Source organism: Euprymna scolopes, chromosome 35 (genome assembly GCF_053919585.1).
Source record: "Euprymna scolopes isolate OS-2025 chromosome 35, ASM5391958v1, whole genome shotgun sequence".
In the NCBI taxonomy this organism is placed as follows: domain Eukaryota; kingdom Metazoa; phylum Mollusca; class Cephalopoda; order Sepiida; family Sepiolidae; genus Euprymna; species Euprymna scolopes.
In genome coordinates this window covers 36,711,034-36,737,844 of record NC_136516.1, presented here as the reverse complement: position 1 = coordinate 36,737,844, position 26,811 = coordinate 36,711,034, and the positions used below count along the sequence as shown (strand labels likewise).

The window sequence follows — 26,811 nt, the reverse complement described above, 5'->3', positions numbered from 1 at the left end:
TATATATATAGAGAGAGAGAGAGAAAGAAAAAGAGGGGGAAGAGAGAGAGAGAGGAGTGATACAGAAATGGAGTAATATATAGAGATAATATCTAGAAAAATATAAATACATACATATATAGATAGATAGATAGATAGATAGATAAAGCGGTAAAAAGCTACATAGAGACACAGAGAAAAATAGATGCACGTAGAGAATATTAACACGTATATTACTTGAAGATAGAGTGTTGTAATATTTTTTTATAATGGGGTAATGATTTAATTGGTGCCCACGTCACCAATATTTGACACCAGGCCGAGAAAGTGGGAATGAAAAGCAAGCTCCCCTAAAGGAGGGGCATTCTTGCAATTACAGAAATCCGGTCGGGGCGCCTCAAGCGATAAGCAATAAACTTACCCCCCCCCACTCGAAAGCCAGGTGGCAAGGCCTGGGAGGGTGGACCTCCTGGGTGATACCCAGGCGGTGTACCTCAGTCCGACAGGTGCAGGGCCGGTTCCCGGCCCCTCACCTGTCGGGCTGAGTGTCAAGAACGGATCCTTGACGTGTACTACTACCCTGTCTCCCTGCAGCCGAAGCCGCTAGGGGACACATCCCATCATAAAGAATTATAATGGGGTATTTATTTAAATGCTGCCCACATCAGCATTATTTGGCACAAGGCCTGGAAAGTGGGATACCCGCAGGCTCCCCTAAAGGAGGGGCACTCCTGCAATTCTAAAAATTGCCTGAGTAACCCCGTCGGCATTCCTCAGGCAGCAAGCAATAAACTTGCCCCACCGGAAAGCCCGGTGGCATGGCCTGGGAGGGTGGACCTCCTAGGTATTACCCAGGCGGTGTACCTCAGTCCAACAGGTGCTGGGCCGGTTCCCGGCCCCTCACCTGTTGGGCTGAGTGTCAAGTGACGAATCCTTGACATGTACTACCCTGTCTCCATGCAGCCGAAGCCGCTAGGAGACATCCCATCAGACAAGAAGTATAATGGGGTATATATTTAATTGCCGCCCACATCGGCAATATTTGGCACAAGGCCTGGAAAGTGGGATACCCGCAGGCTCCCCTAAAGGAGGGGCACTCCTGCAATTTTAAAAATTGCCTGAGTAACCCCGTCGGCATTCCCCGGTCGGGGCGCCTCAGGCAGCAAGCAATAAACTTGCCCCACCGGAAAGCCCGGTGGCAAGGCCTGGGAGGGTGGACCTCCTAGGTATTACCCAGGCGGTGTACCTCAGTCCAACAGGTGCTGGGCCGGTTCCCGGCCCCTCACCTGTTGGGCTGAGTGTCAAGTGACGAATCCTTGACATGTACTACCTTGTCTCCATGCAACCGAAGCCGCGAGGAGACATCCCATCAGACAAGAAGTATAATGGGGTAGATATTTATTTGCTGCCCACCTCAGCAAAATGTGGCACAAGGCCGGAAAGTGGGAACCCCGCAGGCTCCCCTAAAGGAGGGGCACTCCTGCAATTTTAAAAAAATTGCCTGAGTAACCCCGTCGGCATTCCCCGGTCGGGGCGCCTCAGGCAGCAAGCAATAAACTTGCCCCACCAGAAAGCCCGGTGGCAAGGCCTGGGAGGGTGGACCTCCTAGGTATTACCCAGGCGGTGTACCTCAGTCCAACAGATGCTGGGCCGGTTCCCGGCCCCTCACCTGTTGGGCTGAGTGTCAAGTGACGAATCCTTGACATGTACTACCTTGTCTCCATGCAACCGAAGCCGCGAGGAGACATCCCATCAGACAAGAAGTATAATGGGGTATGATCCCGAACAGTCGGGATAGTCTATTTATAAACGATGCTGCTAGGAACTGACGAATCGAATTAATTCACGTTCTGCTACCAACCAATCAGAAACCAGAATTTCTCCATAAATGTAGCAACTTCACATATGTTTTCTTTGTGTCAACACGGGAAGAATCTTTTGCTCTGTGGATTCCAACTCGAGAACTGTCTACTGAGAAGAAGTCACCTCCAGGACTTGTGTAGAACAACAAACTATCGGAAACTGTTTTGACACTAAACATAGCTTACACTTCTAGATAGACATAGCTAAAGATAGATAAATAAAAATAAATGGATAAATAATCCATTTATCTATAGAAGTGAGAATGTGTGTGTAAGGACGACTCAACCTATATACTCAACGAATTTTTCATCTAAAAACTAAAAATGAGGTATGTAGGGTATTCAGACATGTAGAACACTTGTCAATCAGTTTTCCTATGGAAAAAGAAGCGCCCTTTTTACAAAGGGGTCACATTTATCTAGACCTAGGGGCCACTGGAGGATAAGGGTTAATGAGTGTACAGTAATCAATGGGATAATATCGTAGTAATCGTTAGTAAAAATTTGGTAAATTGGATTATTTAAAGGGAGGGTTCATCAAGAACTTGTTTACGTTGGACTCGAAGATGACCATATCGTAGTCAGTTGGAAAGTAGGAAAAAGGAACAGAGTTCCACAGGCGTGAAGTTCTAAGAAAGAAACTTTGTTCATGTAATCCTTGTTTAGGTTCATGCACATATAAAGAATGAGGAAAATTATTGATAGTGATTTCAGCTAGACGAGTGTTTTTCGTGAAAGTCTAGTCGGGGGGGGGGGCATAGATCGGAGCTCAGACGAGCATTTGCCATAAAAATAAGGATAAAGCAGAGACAGGCTCGCAACGTCTTTTCAGTGGAAAAAGACGTTGCAGGGAAGAGAAAAGGGAATCCTCTACTAGGCTATGAAGTCTATTTTGAAGTCTGTCAAGGCAGGATAAGTCCTTTTTAACAGCTCCTGCCCAGATTGGCAACAATACTCCATCCTTGGACGTAGTTGGCTATTACACAGGTAGAAAATTCCATCAACAGTGAGATATCTACTGGAGCGGTAGACCGACTTCATCATTTTCCAATGGCCTTGGCAACAGAGATTGGATGTACGTGTTCCATCTCAGATCAGGAGTAAAGATCAGATCCAGAAGCTTGTCAAAACATGGAGCCTCCCGCAATACGAGAGACATTCATTTCGATGCAGATGAGAATCAGAGCATGGATGATGGAAAGATAGAAGCTTGGTTTTAGATGCATTAAAATTAACCAGTCACCAATTTCCCCATTGCACCACATGTTCAAGATCAGAGGAGAGAGAATCAGAGAGAACTTTGTCGTTTACGGCCTTTGAAGAATTGCCATAGGTGGTAGTGTTGTCAGCATAAATGCCTACGAATGATCTAAGGATATGATTTGGGAGATCATTGATATAGATCAAGAATAGAGTTGTGCCCCGGATGGACCCCTGAGGGACTTGGTGGTCAACATATGTTTATTTGTTTGTTAACTGTTTCGCTACTGCGTATGCGCGAATCGTTCACATGACATCTTTCCTTATTTTAGGAATAAGTAGATTTATAAAGCAGTTTTAAAAGATCGTGGCAAGCAGGCTTAATGGTTATCGTACTTGACTCACTGTCTTTTGGTTTTGGTTTCGGTTTCGATCGAAGCTTGAGTATTTATTTCTTTTACTTACAAGAAGTGAACTGATTAGAAAAAAAAACATGATACTCGTGATCAATAGATAATTGTCTTTACAATAATAAATACACAATCTGCATGAAGTAAAATGTCATATTTAAGCGTATCTTACAACCAGGCAACGCCAGGCGTTTTGCTCGTATATAGATGAAAAGAAAAATGGATATAGATAGAGAGCAAGAAAAAGGGAAATAGATAGATAGAAGGATAGTTAAATGAAGATAGATAGATAGATAGATAGATAGGTACACAGAGAGAAGGAGAGAGAGAGAGAGAACACTTCGGGGGAAAAAAATTAATGAGCGAACAGAGAAAAGGAAATATGTCGTGGAAGATACTGGAAGAAAGGAGAGAGGCGGAAAATGTACAGTTGTGTAGGAACTAGTGAGGGGACGATTCCAATATTTTCCCGATTCCGATACAATTTCGGATTCCGATTCCGATTCTTTACAAATCTTGAAATATTTGACCATACATTTGTTATTTTTCCCCAGTTATCATAAAAACGCATATTAAACGTGCAGATATTTTCCTAAACGTAAAAATACATGTTATGGTGTTAAGTGGTAATAAAACGAAACGAACACAGGACTTTTAGAAACAAACATGTATTCACATATATTACAGGCAAGGCGGGTTGAACAATACCATTCCTCAACTGTTAGGAGTTTGCACACGACCTCCTTGGCCACGTACCAATCTCTGACTGCCGGGCACCAGTACTCGTTACCGGAAGTAACGTCACCAGATGAAGTGACGTCATGAGATAGTCCATTAATCCCATGGAGGGGCATCTTCAATACACTTGTATTTCGATTTTACTAAGCTGCAACAACACGAAATTCCAAAGTCGATTTTAGTTTTACTTCTAATTCAAAAAAATCAATAAATATTTATTATGTTATTGTTATTTGCAGCAATAGAAGGCTTTGCTTTAAACAAAATCAAGCAAAAAAGACAATTAAAAGAATTGTTTTGGCATCGGACAATAGGCACAACATTTTCGATTCCGAAACTCTCAAATGTTCCGATTTTTTCCGATTCCCGATTCTGATAAATCGTCCCAACACTAGTAACATAAAAGAAGAGAGGATAGAAAGTCAGTGTGCGTGATGAAAAGAGAGAAAGATGGGTGGAAGAGAAAATTAGAGAGAAAGAGAGAGGGAGATTTTACACAGAAAAAGATAGAATGATAATGATTTCTTACCTCTACAAGTTTTGATGTTCAGTGTCTCTGCGAGACCTTCCAACGCCGAATAACTGGACACCTGGAAAACGTTTTCAACCGGATCACTGGCAATGATATTCAGCTCGTCCAAACGGTAATATTTACCAACCCCAATCGCGTACACGACAACTCCGAGACGATGTAGCCGTTCCGCTTCCTCCCGGGTGGCCTTCGGATCAGTCGAAAGACCATCGGTGATGACAATGGCGATGAAAGGCACGTTCGTGCTTTTGATCCTCCGTTTAATTATCCTTCTGAGCAGAGAGAGAGCAGCGGCCGTATTTGTCGACCCAGTTCGGTAAGGGACGGCCGAGATTGCCCGGCTCAGCGACTGCTGGTCCGTGTGTTGATCCAGAGAGAATTCCAGGTGGGGGTAACTACTAAAGGTGATTGCGCCGACGCGCACGTGGTCTTTGTCTGGTCCGATGTCGAATGTCTTAACGAGCTTCTCAACAAAATCAAGTTGTTTTTGGTAATCGACAATCCATATGCTGTTAGAAGAATCCAGGACGAACATGATGTCTGCAGCTTTTCCGGTACAAGCTATAAGACACAAGAAAAAAAAATTATATATACATTATACAAGTAAAGTTCCAAAAGTAATGTCTCCTATTTTTTATTTCACTCGAATGAAACAGAAATTGCAAAATACATTGTTATAATGACTGAACTTATGCTTTCATGACCTGAACATTTCATCTCTCTGTTGAAGATATTTATGGTGTAAGACTCTAAAAAAGCAACTCTCGTTATGAACATGAATCAGAAACAGAGATGCATCATTGAATTCTTCTATGATGAAAAAATTTGAGCAGCTCAACATTCATCGGTGCCTGATAAACCTTTACGAATCGATGCATTTGATGCCAGCACAGTTAGGAAATGGATTCGTCGAATTCAGAGTTGCGACAGAGATGTGAATGACAAAAGCGTGCTCCGGACGCCCATGCACAGCCACCACCCCATCACCAACAAAAGTACAATGAGAATAGTTAGGAATAGGTAGACAAAATGCATTCTGGAAAACAAAAGGTCGCTCGTTTGAATGGTACCACTGTCGTCTTCGTATCTCTTCAGCTTTATTTTTAAATTAAAAATAGGCGGTTTTACTTTTGGAAACGACCCTGGCATATTCTTGATTGTTAAGTCATCTTTGAAATAGAAAAATGTTTAACATTTTCAACATTAAACAAACATTCAACGAATTTTTTGCACTTCTGTCATCGCCACTGAGCGATTAAGAGACACTCCATAGTATTTTTACATACATACGCGGTCGCTCGTTTTCATTCTTTTTATCGTCGCTTTTCCATGTTAATTCCTGGGATCGTTTTTTAACTACAAAGTCCAAAGGAATAATTGGCTGAAACGTCGTGAAACGACAACTAAAAAAGATGAGTGTAATAGTCCGCAATAAATAAAATTAATAAATAATACAAATTACTCATCGCAATAAGAATTTCAATTAATTAAATAAAAATTGAACTGTTTAAAAAAAAACATAATACTCGCATGACAACGTCTCAATTTCTTCTTTTTTAAAAAATTTCTTTAAGCAATTTAGCATTACGTTTATTAAGGGGAACGGCTCATCAAAAACTTGTTTACATTGGACTTGAAGACGACCATATTGAAGTCAGCAGGCAAACGGAAGAGAGTTCCACATGTGTGCAGTTCTAAGAAAGAAGCTTTGTTCATGGAATCTACGTTTAGATTTAGGCACAGATAATTTTTTTTTAAAGGAATTTAGCGTTACGTTTATCGCAGAGTACATGTTTTCGTATGAAATAAAATCATACAAATTCCAGTGGAGAATTTAGTTTAGGATTTCGGAAAGCGAAGAATATGGCAGTTGTTTACAAATCAAACACAATAAAAAATTTGTGGAATCAATTTGACATAAAGCACTCATTTTAAGCCAACGGTCTATAACTTTTGCCCATTTTTAACGGGCTAAAAATGTCTAATCTTTATTATATTTCTCTTAGTCTGTCTGTTTCATTTTTTTTTTTTAGAAACTACTGGGTTGATCTAACTGAACTTTGTATGGATCTTTGTTATAATTAGGCGTATCGAAACAATCGATTCAAGTAAATAAACTCGAAATTCTATCCAAATTCCCGAGTTCAACAAGATAAACCTGAAGAAGGTATAAGGTTACATCGACCAAAACGTTATGAAAATGACAATCAAGATGAGAAAAATAGTCCAATGAATCCAAATAATACGAATAATAAATCGTCATCTAAAAAAATTCAGAAAATATTAGTGCATAAATAGATCTCATTTATCCATTTATTTATTGCAGTCTGTTATCCGGTTATCGCGGTTAACAACCTGACGAAGGCCAGAAGAATAGTTGGGCGAAACGTCGTGAAACGACAACTAAAAAAGATGAGGGTATTAGTCCGCAATAAATAAATGGATAAATAATACAAATTATTCAGCTCAATAAGAATTCCAATTAATCCCTTTATTATATATATATATATATATATATATATATATATATATATATATATATATATATATAAGTAGGTTGTAGTTTGCTTGAAGCATTGTTGAAGAAAATTATAAGATAAAATTAAAAGCCAAGAACAATGCGAGATTTTTTTTTATATAGAGTAAAATTAAATGCAAACAAAAGAAATTTATTTATTTATTTTTTTTTTTATTTTTTGTTTTTTTCTTTTTGACACAAATTTTAACTCTAAACAACAGTAATTTTTTTTTTCTCTGTTGTATTCAATGGTGTTGTAAATCTCAATATATTTCAGACTTATTAGTCCATTTTCAAGAGAAGACAGCGGAAGAGTGTTCAAAATTGGAAAAGTAGCCGCAGAGTTTGCCACGTGATTCCGCGAAATATAGAACAAAAAATGACGTTAGGAGAACGTTAAAATAAATCAGTTGATGTTTGAAATACTTGTTGCGTTTGTGAATCAAGGGAGATGACTATTCAAGCAAGGTTTTTTTTGTTTTTTTTTTTTAAATTATTGTTTTTCTTATGTTTTAAACTTATATTATAAAAGCGGAGCTCAATTCCAGTCTATTGTTTAGTGTGGGAGTATTTTTTGAAATAATTAAACTGAAACGGATCTCCTTTCACTTGGCCCTAAGTTTATCACCACAATGAAACTGACGGATAAAGCTAAACTCAACATAGAAACGCAGTTCTGCAGAACTGCTTACCACCTTAAATGGCTGCACGCTTTTGCCCCGCACGATAACAAGGACACCCCCCTCAACCTCTCAGGTAATCACAACACCTCTTTTCCTGTTTTTCAGCTTGATCACCCTTTATACCCACCTCCTAATAATATTCCACTAGATCTAAAACTTTCAAGGTTAAAGCATAAAATACTCAGAATACTTGAACGCGAACAACACCATATTACCCCCAATCTTACCAGGAACCAATACCTCACCCTTAAATCCCTTAAAGACAAAGATTTAGTTTACTTACCCTCTGATAAGGGCAGAGAATTTTGCGTTATATCACAGGAATCTTATAACAACCTTGCTATGGAGCATCTTTCCAATACCGACCTTTACACCCCAGCACATAATATCACTGCTGCTCGTATTGAGAACAACATTAACAAGACATGGTCTCAAATTTGTTTTAAAAGAAATCTCCCAAAACAACACAGACTAAATTTTATTACTAAATACAGCAAATTACCTACCTTTTATCACCTTATTAAAACCCACAAAAATAGCACACACACAGATCAGACCCATTGTTTCAAGCGTTAACGGTCCCCTTTATAAAATCTCTTGGTTAATATCCCGCCTACTTAAACCTCTACTCTCTACCTTCCGAGCCCATGTTAGTAGTTCCAACCAAGTAATTAACAGACTCAACGATCTACCACACCATCTACTCAAACTATACAGATACCCATTTAGCCTAGACGTCGTTTCTTTATACACCTCCATTCCTGCACATCCAGCCATCAATCTCATGGCAGACATTATAGCATCTAAAAACCCACAATGCTTCGGAATTACTCCAGGAGATCTCTTACAACTCCTCCGTATTATAGTAGACAACACTTACTTTACTTTCCTACAAAACACGTTCAAACAAGTATCTGGACTACCCATGGGCTCCAGTCTATCCGGTATTCTTGCCATTGCTTATATGGACAAACTCGAAAGACACACCCTTAGTACCTGCTATTCTTATCTCCTTTTTACTAGATATATCGATGACATTTTAATTATCACATACTCCCGCGAAGAAGCCATTAACATTTTCCACAAATTCAATAACGCCGACCCAAACTTAAAATTTACTATAGAACACCCAGACTCTTCGGAATCTCTTTCTCTACTTGATTTTAAAATACAAATAAAAAAAAAATGGTGCCATATGCACTGAATTCTACAGAAAACCCGCCAGCAAACGCCTCTTCGTACATTTCAAATCTGCGCTACCTCTCAAGGACAAACTAAACTACGCACATGCTGAAATCTCACGCATACAAGACAAATGCACTAACATCTCCGACAAACATACACACACTAACAATTTCCTACAGACCCTCTCACTAAACGGCTACCCTTATACGATCCTATCCTCACTTAAAAAGAAAAAACGCAACACCCGACCCTTCTCTAACAATTGTTTTCTAAAACTACCCTTCCTCAGTGACAAAATCTCATCTTCAATCCGAAAAGCCATCCGCAGCGAGGGGCTCAACATTCAACTCATCCACACTGGATCTACTTTAAGACAACAGCTCAACCGAAAACATCCATCGCATGCACCTTCCCCTTGTTCACTCTCTAATTGCCCAATATCACACACAGGTTTATGCTTTAAGAACCACGTTGTTTACGACCTACAATGCGCTAAATGCAGTGCATCTTACATCGGAAGCACTACCAGATTGCTTCATCACCGCATTAAAGAGCACTTAAACACTACTGCTTCGTCGTTCTATAAACATATTCGCACTTGCATTAATTCAGAACCAGATTTTCACATCAACATTCTTGCTTCTTCAAGAAACGTAGGTCAACTTCGTATCCTCGAATCTTTAATTATTTCAAAAAATACTCCCACACTAAACAATAGACTGGAATTGAGCTCCGCTTTTATAATATAAGTTTAAAACATAAGAAAAACAATAATTTAAAAAAAAAAAAAAAAAAAAAAAAAAACCTTGCTTGAATAGTCATCTCCCTTGATCCACAAACGCAACAAGTATTTCAAACATCAACTGATTTATTTTAACGTTCTCCTAACGTCATTTTTTGTTCTATATTTCGCGGTATCACGTGGCAAACTCTGCGGCTACTTTTCCAATTTTGAACACTCTTCCGCTGTCTTCTCTTGAAAATGGACTAATAAATCTGAAATATATTGAGATTTACAACACCATTGAATACAACAGAGAAAAAAAAATTACTGTTGTTTAGAGTTAAAATTTGTGTCAAAAAGAAAAAACAAACAACAACAAAAAAAAGAAATTTATTTCTTTTGTTTGCATTTAATTTTACTCTATATATAAAAAAAAAAAATCTCGCATTGTTCTTGGCTTTTAATTTTATCTTATAATATATATATATATATATATATATAAATGGACTCATTTTCCCCCTCTGATTTTGACCTTAATAGGATTAAAAATTAAGACATTTCCTGCAAATGTAATATGCACAAACTGCAGCACGATATCTGAGTTGTGTTATAGGCCTATTACCTCTCCACTTCCTCGATAATATACGATTCCTATATTTTTTCTGCTGAGAGTTCACTGGCAAAACCGGTTACAATCAATGGAGGTAGTAAAATCTTTTCTCTCTAATAAATTCATCCTTCCACCGCCACCACTATACACCGTTGCAGGATCGGTCACAAGGGACAGTTACGAAAAAACACCGATTTGGGTTTTCTTTATTTCGTAGTTGCTTAAAAAAATAGGAATGGACTTAACCGAATCGAAAGGTTATTTATGCCATTTTTTTCGCTTTTTAGTGTTTTTTTGTTTTAGTTTTCCGAACATGTTCATCATTTTTCCCCCTGATTTTTCCTTTTTGTTTTTTCCGATTTCTTTTTTTAAAGAATTTTTACGCGAGTTCGCTGGGTTTTTTGTTTTTTTTTCGCCGATTTTGTTGAGAATTTTACAATCGTTGTTTTTAAACAGGGTTATTACTACGCTTATTCTTTATTTTAACATTCGCCTTGCACACACACCTCCAAACAACCGGAAAATGCCGGGTACCCCCCCGCTAGTTAATAATTAAGGGTTAAGTTCGAAATTCCTTACGGATTTCTAAGTTCGACAAGATACACTTGAAGAGGGATGGACGTTACATTAACCAAAAACATAGAAAAATAACATACTGTATTAGAACAATAGTCTGAAGAATCCAAATAATATGAACTATTCGTCTAAATATAGCGGTTGATGTGTGTAAAACCACACTCCTAGCGTACAACATCGTAAAATCTCACATACTTCAACTTTCTGACATAACCTGTAACTCATACCCGCAAATTAACCACTCTAAATGATTCAGGTCTTTCCCAAAGCAAGTGAATTCCTTTCACACATTCTTTAGACTGGAATAAATCTGAAGTCCCCAAAGAGTTGGTGTTGTACCCTTCGTTAAATATCAGGTAACTCGGCTTGGGCGTAAGTCGTTGTTAGTAACAAGTTCAAACATAGTGTTTCGCGCTACCCGACTGACTTTTATAAAAGCGTGACAAAAATTAAATTTGGCCTGAAAATTTGATATTTATAAATTCACAGACTAAAAATGTTTTTCTTGGATATTAAAGAATTACAGAAATGGAATTCACTGCGATTTTGTTTCTTGGTGAAGCTAATTAATCAGTAGAAAAATGTAACTCGTTGAATCACCCAATGAGGTTTGGTAATATTTTATGAACCAGGACATAGAAATAAAAGACGAGCATCCAAAAAACAATCCCAGATAATGCGTAGGAAGATAGCCATATATATATATATATATATATATATATATATATATATATATATATATATATATATATATATATATATATATATTCATCTATTTTCTCTCTTTTTTTTGCAAATTTTAGGTTAAAAATATTGATAAGGTATATATATATATACATACATATATATACATATATATATAGATATATATATTCATCTATTTTCTCTCTTTTTTTGCAAATTTTAGGTTAAAAAAATATTAATAAGGTATATATATACACATATATATGCATACATATATATATATATATATATATATATATATGTATATATATATATTCATCTATTTTCTCTCTTTTTATCTATTTCTTTCTATCCATTTTCTCTCACACTCACTCTTTTATTTTTTACGATTTTGGACAAACAACTTTTTTTTTTATCGCTTTTGACCCCCTAGGGATGCAAGCAGAATTTTCCCAGGGTTAAATATTACGTTTCCAGGTGTATATCTATGTGGTCATGCTTTTGGGTAAATTTCAGCAAAATCTACTGGTCGGAAAGGATTCTATGTACCGAGATGTGTTCTATTTTCGCCCATTTTGGGTTAAAAACCACCATTTTTACTCCTTTTGATCCCCTTTTGAGTAATTTTCAGCAAAATCAACTGATCGGAAAAGTGCCATTTTGCCCACTTTTAACCCCTGACCCAGTGGAGAAGCAACCAGAATTTTCCCAGTGTCAAATATTACGTTTTCGGAAGTATATCATGCGGTCTTGCTTTTTGGTAATTTCTAGCAAAATCTAATGGTCGGAAAAGAATCTATTTCCCGAAAAGAGCTATTTTGGGCCATTTTGACCCCCCCTTTGCCTTCTTGGGAATGCAATCTGAATTTTCCCAGGGTTTAAATATTACATTTCCAGATGTCTCGTTTTGAATAATTTTCAGCAAAATCTAATAGTCAGAAAATATTTTATGTCCTGAAAAGAGCTATTTTAAGCCATTTTCATCCCTTTTAACCCTCTGGAGACGAAAACAAAAATTTTCAAACGGACGAACGGACAAGAGTAAATTATAAGGTCACAATCTGGCTAAGTCGGTGGACCAATGAGAAATGAAGAAATAAGTTTGAAAAATAATAGAATAGGCCTTGTTATCTATTAGGCGATAAATTATTAATATAATAAAATTTTCATGTTTTGAAAGAAATGTTTTATCTTGTTTACGTATATATGTATTTATCTATCTATTCATCTCCCTCCCTTTCATTTTTTTTTTGTAACGGATATTTAGGGATATATTGATATTTTACTAATCTGCAACAACACGAATGACAAAGTTTATATATATATATATATATATATATATATATATGTATATATATATATATATATATATATATATATATATATATATATTAATTTTATTTATACAAACATTAATGGCTACATATGTTTCTGTAATCACCCACGTTGGGGGATTACGTCTTCAGGCCAAGAATTACCGTCGAAAGTGATATTTCCACCAAATACATTTTCCTATTTCGTTTATCAAGTTAGAATGCAACCTGGGTGGGAGTCATAAAAAAACGGTGAGAGGATAAGTGAGGTCTTTGAAGATAATAAACATCTTTTTCATTTCCCCTTCTCCCATCCGACCCAACTTTTGGTTTTTATGGCATAAGGTACATGAGAATTTAGTTTTTTTGTCTTGGAGTCTGTAAATTAAGAACATTAGCTATGGTCAACTAAGTACTGACCGGTGCCTTTCAATCTACATCCATCTACACGTACATGCAACACACACACACAACACACACATACACAGACACCGCCACACGCACTATATATATATATATATATATATATATATATATATATATATATATATATATATATAAGAGCAAACAGTTAATAAAACCTGTTAAAAACACTTTGAAAAAAGTTAAAATCATATTTAATCTGAAATGAAACACTTGATAAGTGGATAGTCCTTAATATATATATATATATATATATATATATATATATATATATATATATATATATATATATATATATATATATTTGTCTTTACATAAGCAGTAGTTTGTTGCTACACAGTCATGAGCATGTTTCGTTCTACCAGTATTTACCAATTAGAGACCTCATCAGGCAACAACCCTTATTTCCGAAAACGGAATTCAAAATGAAGAGCGAAAATTAATTCTCAGCAAAAGAAGGTTTTTTTTTTTTCTGAGTGTGAAGATTCACGGAGAACAGGATTGAATTGGGTGTGAATTTGTTAGTTTATTCATTTTAGTATTTGTTTATTTACTTATTTATCAGTGACTTTATTAATTTTCATGTTGGTGTTAGGGGTTAGAGTTATAAAACCTAGAGCTATACTGATGGTATCTTTAACAGGCGAGAGGCTCCTGTTTCTGTCTGAGACCATCCAGGGTCAATGTGTCATAAAATTCCCTTTTTATTTCCTCCCTCCTTCCCTCTCCCCTCTTTCCTTTTTTTTTTTTTTTTCTTAAGTTTATATTTTAATATAACATGCTTATATCTGAGAAGAGATTAAGGAATTTGTCCGGGTCTGTTGAATGTTGTTTGGGCTTCCAGTGAACGGTTGAAGGGAGGGAAGGGGATTAGAGGTGTGGAGAGGAGATAGAAAGGAAGGAAGGTGGTAGGGGGAGATGGAATGGGAAAGAAGGAAGAGGGAAAAAGAAAAGGAAAGGAAAGGAAAAGAGAAGGTGGTATCATTCAATAGCTTTGTTTTATCTTACTTCTTATTTGACCTCCCATATATATATATATATATATATATATATATATATATATATATATATATAACTACTTCATTTACTCACATAAATTCAATATACGAAGGTATAGATTTGTGCGTAAACTTTAAGTATTTACTTAAAAAAAGAGAAGGAAAAGATCTACCGTAAACCACTAACCTAACTCTAAAACAGATCCTTTGTTCGATAAAATGCACGCCCATTGGCTGATAGGAAGGGGCGCGGTGGATACTAGAAAGCTGATTGGCTAACCAGAAATCCTCAACATATATAAAAACAAGAAGCAACCACAGAAATCGCGCATAAGCCTGACAAATCCTATAAGTGGATGAAACGCAGAATATTCAGTGTAGCTTAATCGCCATATATATTTTATAAATTACTATATATATATATATATATATATATATATATATATATATATATATATATATATATATATATGCTTATCTGGCACAGTTGGAGTGTCAACCAGTCAGGGATAAATCTTTGACTATCTTGCCGATAATCGAACCGTGGTTTTGTTGTTATCTCTTACGTATATTTCTCTTTTGTTCCATGAGTTTCAACCACCCAGGTTTTATATTCACCCTGAGAAAGCGTTACTTTATTGCTATTTCTCTAACGATGCTTACAGTGTAAGAATATTGCAATGATTTATTTTGAACCTTATAAAATATTTAAATAATCTTTGCTTCTTTTAATTAGTTATTCATTGAAAATGTAAAAAAAAGCAATTTAATGCTTCGTTTATTTTGTTCAATTTCCAGTCGAGGTGTTTCAATTTCCCTCTGGGAGTTTTTATTTATTTATGTATATACTGTGGAATCTGATGAAAAATGCCGATTCAGCAGAACTGTCTTTCATTGGAAACTTCAAGCCGAAAAAAAAAAAAAAAAGAATTAAATCAATAATCACGTTTCCATCTCTTTGATCCGATTCCTTGTTTTCATTTTGACTATATACATCAAGAAGGCCGAAAAGTACAACGGTCGGAACATTGTGAACAAGAATGAATACCATAACTCAAAAAATGGAAACAAAAACTATTTTTGTCGCCATGACAATTGTTTCATCCTCATCATAATTATCAGCGATTAGAGTGACGGTGGCTAAGTGGTTAACGATACAGACTGATAATCTTGAGGTTCCAAGTTCGAATCCAGTATGTTCCATAAAAACACTTTCATCAAACCGACCCATGACCTTGTGTCTCACCTTCCAAGAAGAAGGTAAATAAACTAATTTACAACAATTATCTCAATTCGTATCATAAATCTTCTTGAATTTTTTTTACTAATAAATCATTCTTTATCCAGGACAAAGGCCACTTGAGGATAATATGAGATGGATAGACTATTAGTTGAATGATGGAGAATACTATGAGAGGAATGAAGATAACGAATGGTATTAATAAAGCTTGGTTACTTATGAGAATATTTTATGTCAAGTATTTGTTGATATTGGGTTTAAAGAGGGCCATGCTGTAGCTTTCGGGGAAGCAGCCCTGTCGCAATATCTTCTACGAATGGGAAGTTATTGGAAATAAACTCTGTTCATGGAAATTCGGTTTTATATTAGACATCGGTGGGTGAAAAAACAAACTCTATTTGGAGTTGTGGTCAAGTTGACTTCTTCCTATACAGATATTAACAGGAGGTACCAGCAATTGAAGCTCAGTCGATACATTTCCACGGAAACAACGATAGCGTGGAGCAACGTCTCTTCTCTGGGAAAGAAACTGGAGATAACACAAGATATCTAGATTTTTGTAAATTGTAAAAACAAGAAAAAGTGCCCGGAGCAGTACCTCCCCAGATGAAGCAGCAACGCCCCATCTTAAGTTGTCTGTTTTGTTTGTTTTGCTTTACGGCATATCAACGCTTAGCTGGCAGCCCGGCGTTCCCTGGCCGTACAATACGATTAAACATCATATTTTAGTTTATGCGGATTGCGCATGTATTATTATAGAATCAATCCTCTATTGATTATTATATATTACAAGGAATAATTTGCCTGGCAGACTAATTCGCAAAAAAAAAAAAAAAAAAAATAATAATAATGATAATGTCGTTCATCAAATTCCGTCTTTGTTTGTTTACAATATCACGTCAGCTGATATTTGAGCTTGACGATGAATTCCCAGGAAAATTCACATCTGATATGTGTTTAGTTTTAAACAAAGAAATGATTTGCGGCGATTTTTATTGTAAATTAAAAAAATAAAATAGGGAGGTACACGTGGGATTAAACAGGGAATCATTTGATCTGTAGTCAAATACTCTGCCACTAAGATATATCTCCAGATTAAGGAAATCTTCTTTTTTTTTTTTAAGAATAAATGATTTGTTAAGATTTTATTTTCTCCCTTAGCCGGTGTAACGTAAAATATTCCGTGTAATTTTTTTTTTTTTATCTGTAAGAGAGAAAAGCTATTTTAAAGATCGGATTTTTTCGATTTTTGATCCTGATCGGATAACTTTCTGTAGAAAACATATCTAAGAACACTGCCAGGCATATAAATTAGCTTTGCGTGAAATTTGTGAATGATAGGCTCAGCTATGGGGAAGGAACTCACACACACATTTACCTTTATATAATAGCAGACATAGACAGAGATAGAGATATCAAATACCGGATTTGACACAAAACAATCTATTTAGTTTTTTTTTTTTTTTTTTTTTACACGGTGGTCACCACTTATCAAGGCCCGGAAGCCACTCAGGGATAAGGGTCATTGCAAGTACAGTACGTTAGTGTGGAGATTTAATGAAGTGTTTACGTAAGGGGGCGGTTCATTAGGAATTTGTTTACATTGGACTTGAAGACAACTAAGCTTCACTCTATGGTCCCCTACTGTAAGGCATTCGATGAAAACATCCGATTAGCTACAACCATTATTAGTAATTTACCTTACTCTCTATCTGTGCCGAAAACTAAACGAAAATTCCATGATCAGAGATTTTGTCCAGAACTGTTTGTCTCTGAAACACAATATCACAGTGTTGTTTCTCAATTGACTATAACATTTTTTCAGGTCCAACGTAAGTACGTTCTTGACGAGCTGTCCTCTAAAACAAATGAACTTATCCAATTTTCAACATCACCGACCATTACAGGACACATTAACTCTTATCCTTGAGTAGACAGTGGGCCTCAATAAGCGGTAGCTACATGATAAAAACAATGATTACTATATGTTTATTTATACTCCCATAAATCTTTTTTTGTGTGTGTGTGTGTGTGTGTGCGTGTGTGTTGGTATTCATATTAAAAACCCTTCTTTCTATTTATTTAAAAAGAAAATACAACTTTATTATACATAGGTCGTGGAATTGCATTCATCTGCAAAAAATCTAGCTAATTTTCATATTCTTTTAAACATTCATTTTAATTAATTCCCCTTTAGGTTTTTCGGTTTTCTTATGGGATGATCATCTTTAGTTAACTATTACGTGTAATTATATTCATGCAGATATTCTACATGATTTATACTTGCGTAATATTTGAGTAAAAATGTTATAGTAAACACAAAACTCTTCCGATATATATTTACGTATGCGTATATATTTTTGTTTAAAAAATTTTGCCTACCAAACTCCTCCTAGACATATTGGTCTACAAACATGTAACTTCATATATAGGGTATTCGAACCCATGCGAAACTTTATATTTGTGTTTTAGCCTGAGAAAGTCGGTAAAAAAAATGTGAAAATTTAAAAAGAAACTGAAATTTGCCAGTTGACGGTTGAACACCAGCATTATGAACATGTATGCATATCATAATAGCTATTGGTTCATGTCTTGTAGCAAACATGTATTCATTAATTGCAGAGGCAAAAATAAATCGGAAGTTAAACGTTTTGATTTCGATTCTCGGTGGTGGCGCACGTATCATCTTTTTTTTTTTAATTTTTAAAATCATTACTTATTGAGTTCAATATAATATAATAAATACGAAATCTGCATTAATCAATATATATATATATATATATATATATATATATATATATATATATATATATATACTAGCAAAAGTACCCGGCGTTGGCTGGAGGATTCAAAAACAGCCTACAGAAAATGGACTCTGATTTATGAAAGCATGATAGGTTATGAAAAGGAAGGGTTGTAAAGAGATAGATTCGAATTTAAGGGTATCAAAACCAAAGCAAAATATGATGAAAGTAAAAATAAAATAGATAAACGCCATAATTTATTATACCATTCCTGTTCACACTGAAACACTTATCACAATATTCTGTGGATCTATATTAAAAAACCTTGTTAAACTTTGTGACATTTTTCCATTCTATGGAGGTCAGGTGCGAACGAGCACCCCATAATTTTATTATACCATATTTCTTCAAACAGAAACATAATTATCAAAGTATACTTACGCAGATAGATATGAAAAGTCTTTATTAAAGTGTGTGCCTATTTGCATTCAACGCAGACCCCACACTTTTATTATACCATCCCTATTTAAGTAAAAACATACTTATCAAAGTATTCTTATGTACATCTATATAAAAAACCCTTGTAAACTTTTTTTTTGATTTTTTAATTTTTTATTTCCATACTTTGTGGACCAGGCGCGAACGCAAGACCCCACAATTTTAATGAACCACCGTTCAGCCAGATCAAACACACCCATTCCTGTGTCTCGATACATCTTCTATCATTATATGTAATCAGTTTTTTACAATAGTAAACTATATAGGAGCCTATTCGTGACCACACACATACACACAGACGTTCAGCTTTATATTATACTATATATGTGTGTGTGTGTGTGTGTGTGTGTGTGTGTGTGTGTGTGTGTGTTTCTTATCCCGCGAAAAGATTTGCGATTGTCTGTTAAATATCAAGTCAATATTTGAGTTTAATTTCGCTAAAAAATATCTCTAAAAGTTTAGTCATAAAATGAAACCATTCATTATCTGTCTTAGATTGTGATAAACATTTTTTTACATTATCAAAATAAAGAAAATACTGTATTTACAAAAGAAAAAAAATGAGAGGCTTAATGGGCTAAGTACTTTAATTTATTAATCTTTGATATATAAAGTGGCGTTCCAAAAATAATGCCTCCTATTTTTTATTCCGCCGAATGAATCGGAAGGAATTGCAAATTGCAATGTTATGATGACTGAACTTATCCATTCATGGCCTGAAAATTTAATTTCTCTGTTGCAGATATTGACGGTGTGAGACTCTACGAAAAACCATTTTCATGAATGTAAGACACCTCTATGATGGACCTGTGTCAGAAGCAGAGATGCGTCATTGAATTTCTGGCAAAAACGTTTTGAAAATGGCGGTGACTTTGTAGAAAAATAAATCCTGGAGCACAAAAGGTCTCTCGTTTTGATGGTATCACTCCCATCTTCGTCGCTCTTAATCTTTTTGTGTTTAAAAAGTAGGAGGCTTTACATTTGCAACGACCCTACTATGATAAAGCGCACTCCATACGCCCATGCACAGCCATCGTTCATCGCAAAAGTGCATTGAGAATGATGATGAGTGTAAAATAGTAAATTCTGGAGCAAAAGTTTTAATGGTACTGTTCCTATTTATAATGTCTCCCCACGGGACAGAGTTAGACACCAGGGTCGTTTTTTTACGTGGAGAAAAGGAACAAAAATAAAAATCGTCTCAGTCGTGAAGGATTTCTCCTCCACTGACAGAGAACAAGAAATTGAAATGCAGCATCTGAAGAACAGATACTACACTTTTAGATATTAAATCTTTTATTCATGTTAAAAATACAGTCAAAATCAACGATGAACAAAAAACTTAGGCACATGGCCATCTCAAAAGGGGGGATTGTGGGGGTCGTTGGTCATCCTTGTCACTCCAGAACTAAACAAAATCGAAAGTTTCTCCCAGCTAGTATCTTCTTTCACCATAATACTGCATTGACCCATTCATATTGGAGGACGTCCTACTTAACTCCCAGTTTTTAAAACATTTTTTATTGACGTGTATAAACAAAAAAGATAACAATAAAATGGTACAATAATTCATTTGTGTCGAGGGCGGGGGAAGAAAAAACAAAAGGTGATTAGTAGGACCCTCCCAACCCGGTCTAGTTGATAGACTGCCCGTTCCACTAGGTTTGTAAAAGGAACCTCGCTTCTGCGGGTCAGTCTCTAGGTGGGGATGCCCTCTAGATGGGGGTGAATGGAGAAAAGAACATTTTGTGGGTAAGGGATGGGGGTTAGTTTGTATTTCTTTCTCTCCAAGATGGGTAAAATTTAGAGGAAGGGGTTAAAACAAGAATTGCAAGTAAGAGGGGATGGGGATCTTGGAGGCTTCCTAATCGGGGAGGGATGGAACACACACTCAGCTAGCTGAGAGGCTACTTGTTTATTTTTACTTTACGGAACTGCGCATTCCACACCTAGGCGGGGAACACGTATTCAAATTTGAGTCCTCTTCGTACACACAGACTTGCCACATGTATCCATCTTCTGTCAAATGCCGCGCGATGCAGACTTCTTCTATAACATCTGATCTTCACCCGTAGTTGGTGTTTAAAGAAAGCGATCAAATCTTGATCAGAAAAAGACACCCCCCCCCCCGGCAACCTTGCAGACGCGACGGCCAAATCACCATTCTCGCCACGGCCAGGATCGTAACGTAGACCATTTGTCTTTCCCGGTCCCACGGCGGCCTCACGTTGTCCACAACATTGGATACGGTAATTGGGCGAGGATGCTCAGGATCGATGCGAGCCGTCACTTCGCTGACATACGACCAGTACTGGCGGAATTCGCGGCAATCGAAGAAAGCGTTATCAGTAGTTTCTACGGCCGTTGTCCCACAACGGGGACAATCAGGCGACTTCAAAAACCCGGAACTGCATTGTATGTTGTTGAGTGGAAGTGCATTTCGGGCCAATCGCCAGGTCAGCAAGGAAGGCCGGTATAACAGGTACTATTCCCGCCTTTGCAGTTCTTAAACTTTTATTGGGAAAATAAAATTGATAGTTAAGAGGAGAGAAATGGGGTGTTGAAGAGAAAGCACACGTTAACTATATTACATTTTTCCTTTTATTATTATAGAGTCTTGAAAATATATATGGTTTCCATATTTATTATTTCTCTTCCGCCTCTTTATCTTTCTGTCTTTCTAGCTTACTGTTCCCCTTTCTCTGTGTGTCTATCTCTGTCTCTCTTTCTCACTTTCTCTCTCTTTTAAATCCCCTCTGTTTCTCTCTATCACTCTTTTCTGTTTGTGTCATCCTCTTTATCTCTTTTTATCTTTCTTTCTCTCTCTTTTTTATCTCTCCCCGATTCTTGCTCTCTCTCTCTCTCTCTCTCTCTCTCTCTCTCTCTTCCGGCCTATCCCTCTCTTTCTCATAGAAAAAACTTTGTTTGTAACAAATATGGTGTGGTCGCAGAAAAGATTGTGCACTCACAACTCTTTGACCATCAAGTTATCATCTTTATTTTTGCAGTTCAATGATATGCAGGGACACTTTAACAATCGTTTCATCAGTAGTAACTGAGATCCTGAATAAGGTTCACACTCACCAAACTTTAAGTATGCATATTTTTACGCGGAGTTATATCAGGTGTGTTTGCAATGCGAAGGTGCATTTTCGGAGAAGATCATCAATGGCGATAAAACAAAGATTGTTGGTCATTTATGATTAAAACTTGGTGGACAAGTAAAACATAAACTGATGAATCAAATATAGTTGTCTATGAAAAAAGGATTTTGGATTTTTTTTACGGCTTCATAATTGACCATTAGAATAACACATTATATTATTAAAGTGAAAGTATTAAAAATATATGAACTTACTTTTTGTCGAGAAACAATAAACAGTGCAGATCTGCAGAAAGAAAAGAAAAATCATTTCAAACTAATAATTTTCAAAATTTAATACAAAAATCATTCGTAACATGCTACATGCAAACACACACACACACACACACACACACACACACACACACACACACACACACATATATATACAACTACTTAATTTATTCACATAAAATTAATATACGAAAGTATAGATTTATGCGTAAACTTTAAGTATTTACTTCAAAAGTGCTCAATACGTAGGTAGACCTAGTTAGTAATTTATAAAATATATATGGCGATTAAGCTACACTGAATATTCCGCGTTATATATATATATATATATATATATATATATATATATATATATAAAAGTGAACATGCCTGTGTCTCCGACAATTGTGAGTCTAAACACTTGAATTTTTAGATATAGGTTCCTTGAACATGGCTATAACTTAATAACTAATTTGAGCCCAAGAATAGGAGTCAAAGTTAAAAAATTTGACCGCTATTTTTTTATTTATTTTTTTTTTTTGCTCAACATACACTTCCAAACACCCGGGCAACGCCGGACTGAAATGCTAGTCTATATATCTATAGAAGTAAACGTGTCTGTGTGTGTGTGTCAGTGTACATTTTCCTACGCAATAACTCTGTCAATTTTTAGTCTACAGACTCGAAATTTGATATATAGGATACTGAGATTTCGGAAGATCTATGTTTTCGGTCAGAAATTTGGCTGTTAAAGGGTCAAAGTTTAACGATTTGACCGTTGAGAACTCTATCAAACTCCACCGACAATTTTGGGTCTAAACACTTGAAATTTTAGATATACGTTCCTTGGACATGGATCTAACTTAATAACTTGATTTGAGCCCAAAACAATAAATGTTAAGGGGTCATAATATGGGGTCAAAGTTTAAAAAATTGACCGTTTTCTTTTTGTTTTTGTTTTTTGTTTTTTTTTGCTCAGCATACACCTCCAAACACCCGGGCAACGCCGGACACCCATGCTAGTATATCTATAAAAGTGAAAGTGTCTGTGTGTGTGTCCGTGTGTGAGTCTGTGTATGTACATTTTCCTACGCAATAACTCTGTCAATTTTCAGTCTACAGACTCGAAATTTGATATAAAGGGTACTGAGATTTGGGAAAATCTTTGTAATCAGTTTTCGGTCAGAAATTTTGCTATTAAGGGGTCAAAGTCAAACGATTTCTAAAAATTTTTAGATATAGGTTCCTTGTACACGGATCGAACTTAATAACTTGATTTGATCCCAAATCAATAAATGTTAAAGGTCATAATAGGGATCAAAATTAAAATAAATTGACCCCTGCGGTCTCTACCAAATTACTTAGACAATTTCTGGTCTAAACATTTGAAATTTGACATAAAGAGTATTCAGAGATAGGGCTAGCTTTTTAATCGGTTTAGGTCGAAAATTTTTAGTTACCAATATATAAATGTATGTATGTATGTATGTATGTATGTATGTATGTTTGCATGTCTGCCTAAAACTTTCGATAGAGACGACGGATTTTTACAAGATCAGTATCGTTTTGAAGTTCGACCCTTCAGACGATAAATATCGAAAAATTGACTAAAAACATGAATATTTTCACCTTAAACGGGACACTTTTCTACAGGGAATAGGTCGCCTTTTTCGCCGATATTTTTAAACGTCATCCTCTCCTTTCGATTGTCTATCCTTAATTTAAACCTACGTCAGTTCTGGTTTGGCGGTGGGCGTAACAGCAAAAACGTCACGTTTTTTCCCGTTCTTTTCCTCTTTCGCGGTACGAGTTCGAGCCTGCCTTTCTACTAACACATTTTTTTTTTGCTCAACATACACATCCAAACACCCGGGCAACGCCAGGCACCTATGCTAGTTTATGTATAAAAGTGAACGTGACTGTGTGTGTGTCCGGGTGTGTGTTTGTGTACATTTTCCTAGGCAATAACTCTGTCAACAGACTCGAAATTTGATATGCAGGGTACTGAGATTTGGGAAGATCTTTATAATCCGTTTTCGGCCAGAAATTTCGCTGTTAAGGGGTCAAAATTCACCGATTTGACCGTTGAGAACTCTACGAAACTCCTCCGCTGATTTTGTGTCTAAACACTTGAAGTTTTAGATATAGGTTCCTTGGACATGGATCTAACTTAATAACTTGATTTGAGCCCAAAACAATAAACCTTAAGGGATGATAATAGGGGTCAAAGTTTAAAAAAAAAATTGACCTCTGCGGTATTCAGAGATACGGCAAGTTTTTAATCGGTTTGGGTCGAAAATTTGAGCTACCAATATATAAATGTATGTATGTATGTATGTTTGTATGTCTGCCTTAAACTTTCGACAGAGGCGACGGATTTTCATAAGTTCAGTATCGTTTCAGACGACAAATACAGTAAAATTGGCTAAAATCATTCATTTCTTCACCCTCAACTAGCCACTTTTAAACAGAGAGGGGTCGTTTTTTCGTCGATATTTTCAAAAGTCATCCCCTCTTTTCGATTGTCAAGCCTTAATTTAAACCTATGTCAGTTCCGGTTTGGCGGTGGTCGTAACAGCAAAGACGTCAGGTTTGTTTCCCGTTCTTTTCCTCCTTCGCGGTACGGGTTCGAGCCTGCCTTCCTGCTACCACGTTTTTTTTTTGGGGGGGGGGGGGCTCAACACACACCTCAAATCACCTGGGCTACGCCTGGCTGAACTGCGTATATATATATATATATATATATATATATATATATATATATAAGGTTGATATTTTTCTTTCAGAGGTAAAGTTACCAATGAAGGTTTAATGAGTAATGCAAGAGTGCTCAATACTGAAATAGTGCAAGATATACGTTTTATTTGTTTTTAGATAAGCAGTAATAAGTTGCTACAAGCCATGAGCATGTTCCGGTCAGATAATAACTATAAACTAGAAGCCTCTTCAGGCGATACAGCTTATACGAAAGCAATGTTAAAAAATATTATAGAGTAAGATGTTAAGATTTCGTCTAACATAACACAATTGTATTTTGAGTATATATATATATATATATATATATATATATATATATATATATATATATATATACATTATTATTAAAAAGGTGTAGCGATCAACAGACTTTTTTCATTTTTTAATATTAAGTAAAGGGTGTAAACATTTTCTCTGAAAAACACCATCGTTTCTGGCAAAGATAAAACGCCTTTTCCAAAACATTCCACTAACTTTTAACTAAAAAACTGTATATAAAAATATCTAAGGAGAGCTGAACAAGGCTTGACACGCGTTATAAAAATACTTAAAAATATTAAAAAATAACGAAAGTCTTAAAAACGTATTGATGTCGACATGTTTTTTAATATACATATTTTTATCTCGTTGGAACCACACAACATCACTTTATATATATATATATATATATATATATATGTCATGTCATATACTACTGGTACGATGTAACCCAGTACTACCTGCCGCATAGTCGGATCACCGGCGACTAAACTGGTTCCCCCACCAAACTTGTTTGGTGAGGAGGGCTGCTAGTCTCCCTGAACGATTAAAAACAAGACATTTCAAAGGGCAAATGAACCCTTTTTCGGGGTTAACGGCCAACTAGCACCGTGTGCGTTTGTGTGTATGTATGTGTGTCCTGGGGTGGAGAGGGCTCCCGTAAGCCGTGGTGAAGACAACCTTTCTAGCAGAAGCAAATCTCTGATTTAAAAAACCATAAAGCGGGAGAACAGTACCCGCATTAAGCTGGTCTGCAGTTTAACTTGTTGATGGCTATCTTGCTCTTGCTTGTTGCTGGACCTCAACATTTTGAACAGAGAGAGAGACTTAGCTGTCGTACAAAGCTAAGACTCTGTTACATCATCTGTGTATAGATACTCCCTCGGGCACTTGTCTATAAAAATGGTCCTGTGGCGATGGAAGTCATTTTTGGGCTCATGGACTTTAAGTGTCTAAGTGAGTGGCACTCGTTTGACAAGACGTTGCAATCATCATATATATAGGGTAGCTCACTTAAAAGGACCCAGATTTTTTTCTTTGCTACCAACTGACACCACTAGAAAAAATGCAATTCTTTTTCCAACAAAGTGGCGCTACATGCTGCACATCTCACAGATCACTGACACGAGTTCATGATATGTTTATGGAAAAGAGAACACTAAGCAATAGATTATGGCCACCACGTTCCCCGGACTTATCATCTCATGTGATTTTTATCTTTGAGGGACTTTAAAACAAAATGTTTATGCAAGTAATCCTCACAATCTAGATCAACTAAAGGAGAACATTACCTACGCTATCAGGAAAATCACCAGAGGAGATCTATAGGCAGTATCTGCAAACGTTGTTAAAAGTGCCCAGAAATGCATAGATGCCAACGGGCAGCACTTCCAGCATCTTTTATAACAATACAGGTAGTTTATATATTAAAAAAAATGTTCATCCTCTCTACTACATTTTCTCGGCTATTTGAAGTGGGCAACCCTATATATATATATATATATATATATATATATATATATA

At 36.1% G+C, this 26,811-nt stretch overlaps 1 protein-coding gene across 1 annotated transcript in view; it reads right to left on the bottom strand.

Moving 5' to 3' along the window:
- LOC145259821 (uncharacterized) overlaps positions 1 to 26,811 on the bottom strand; it is a 52,497-nt gene that overhangs the window by 11,973 nt on the left and 13,713 nt on the right. The window contains exons 2-3 of the mRNA XM_080117622.1: positions 22,276 to 22,306; positions 4,719 to 5,282 (exon numbers count right to left, since the gene is read on the bottom strand). Coding sequence (XP_079973748.1) covers positions 4,719 to 5,282; positions 22,276 to 22,306 — 595 coding nt within the window. The remainder of the gene's footprint in view (positions 1 to 4,718; positions 5,283 to 22,275; positions 22,307 to 26,811) is intronic.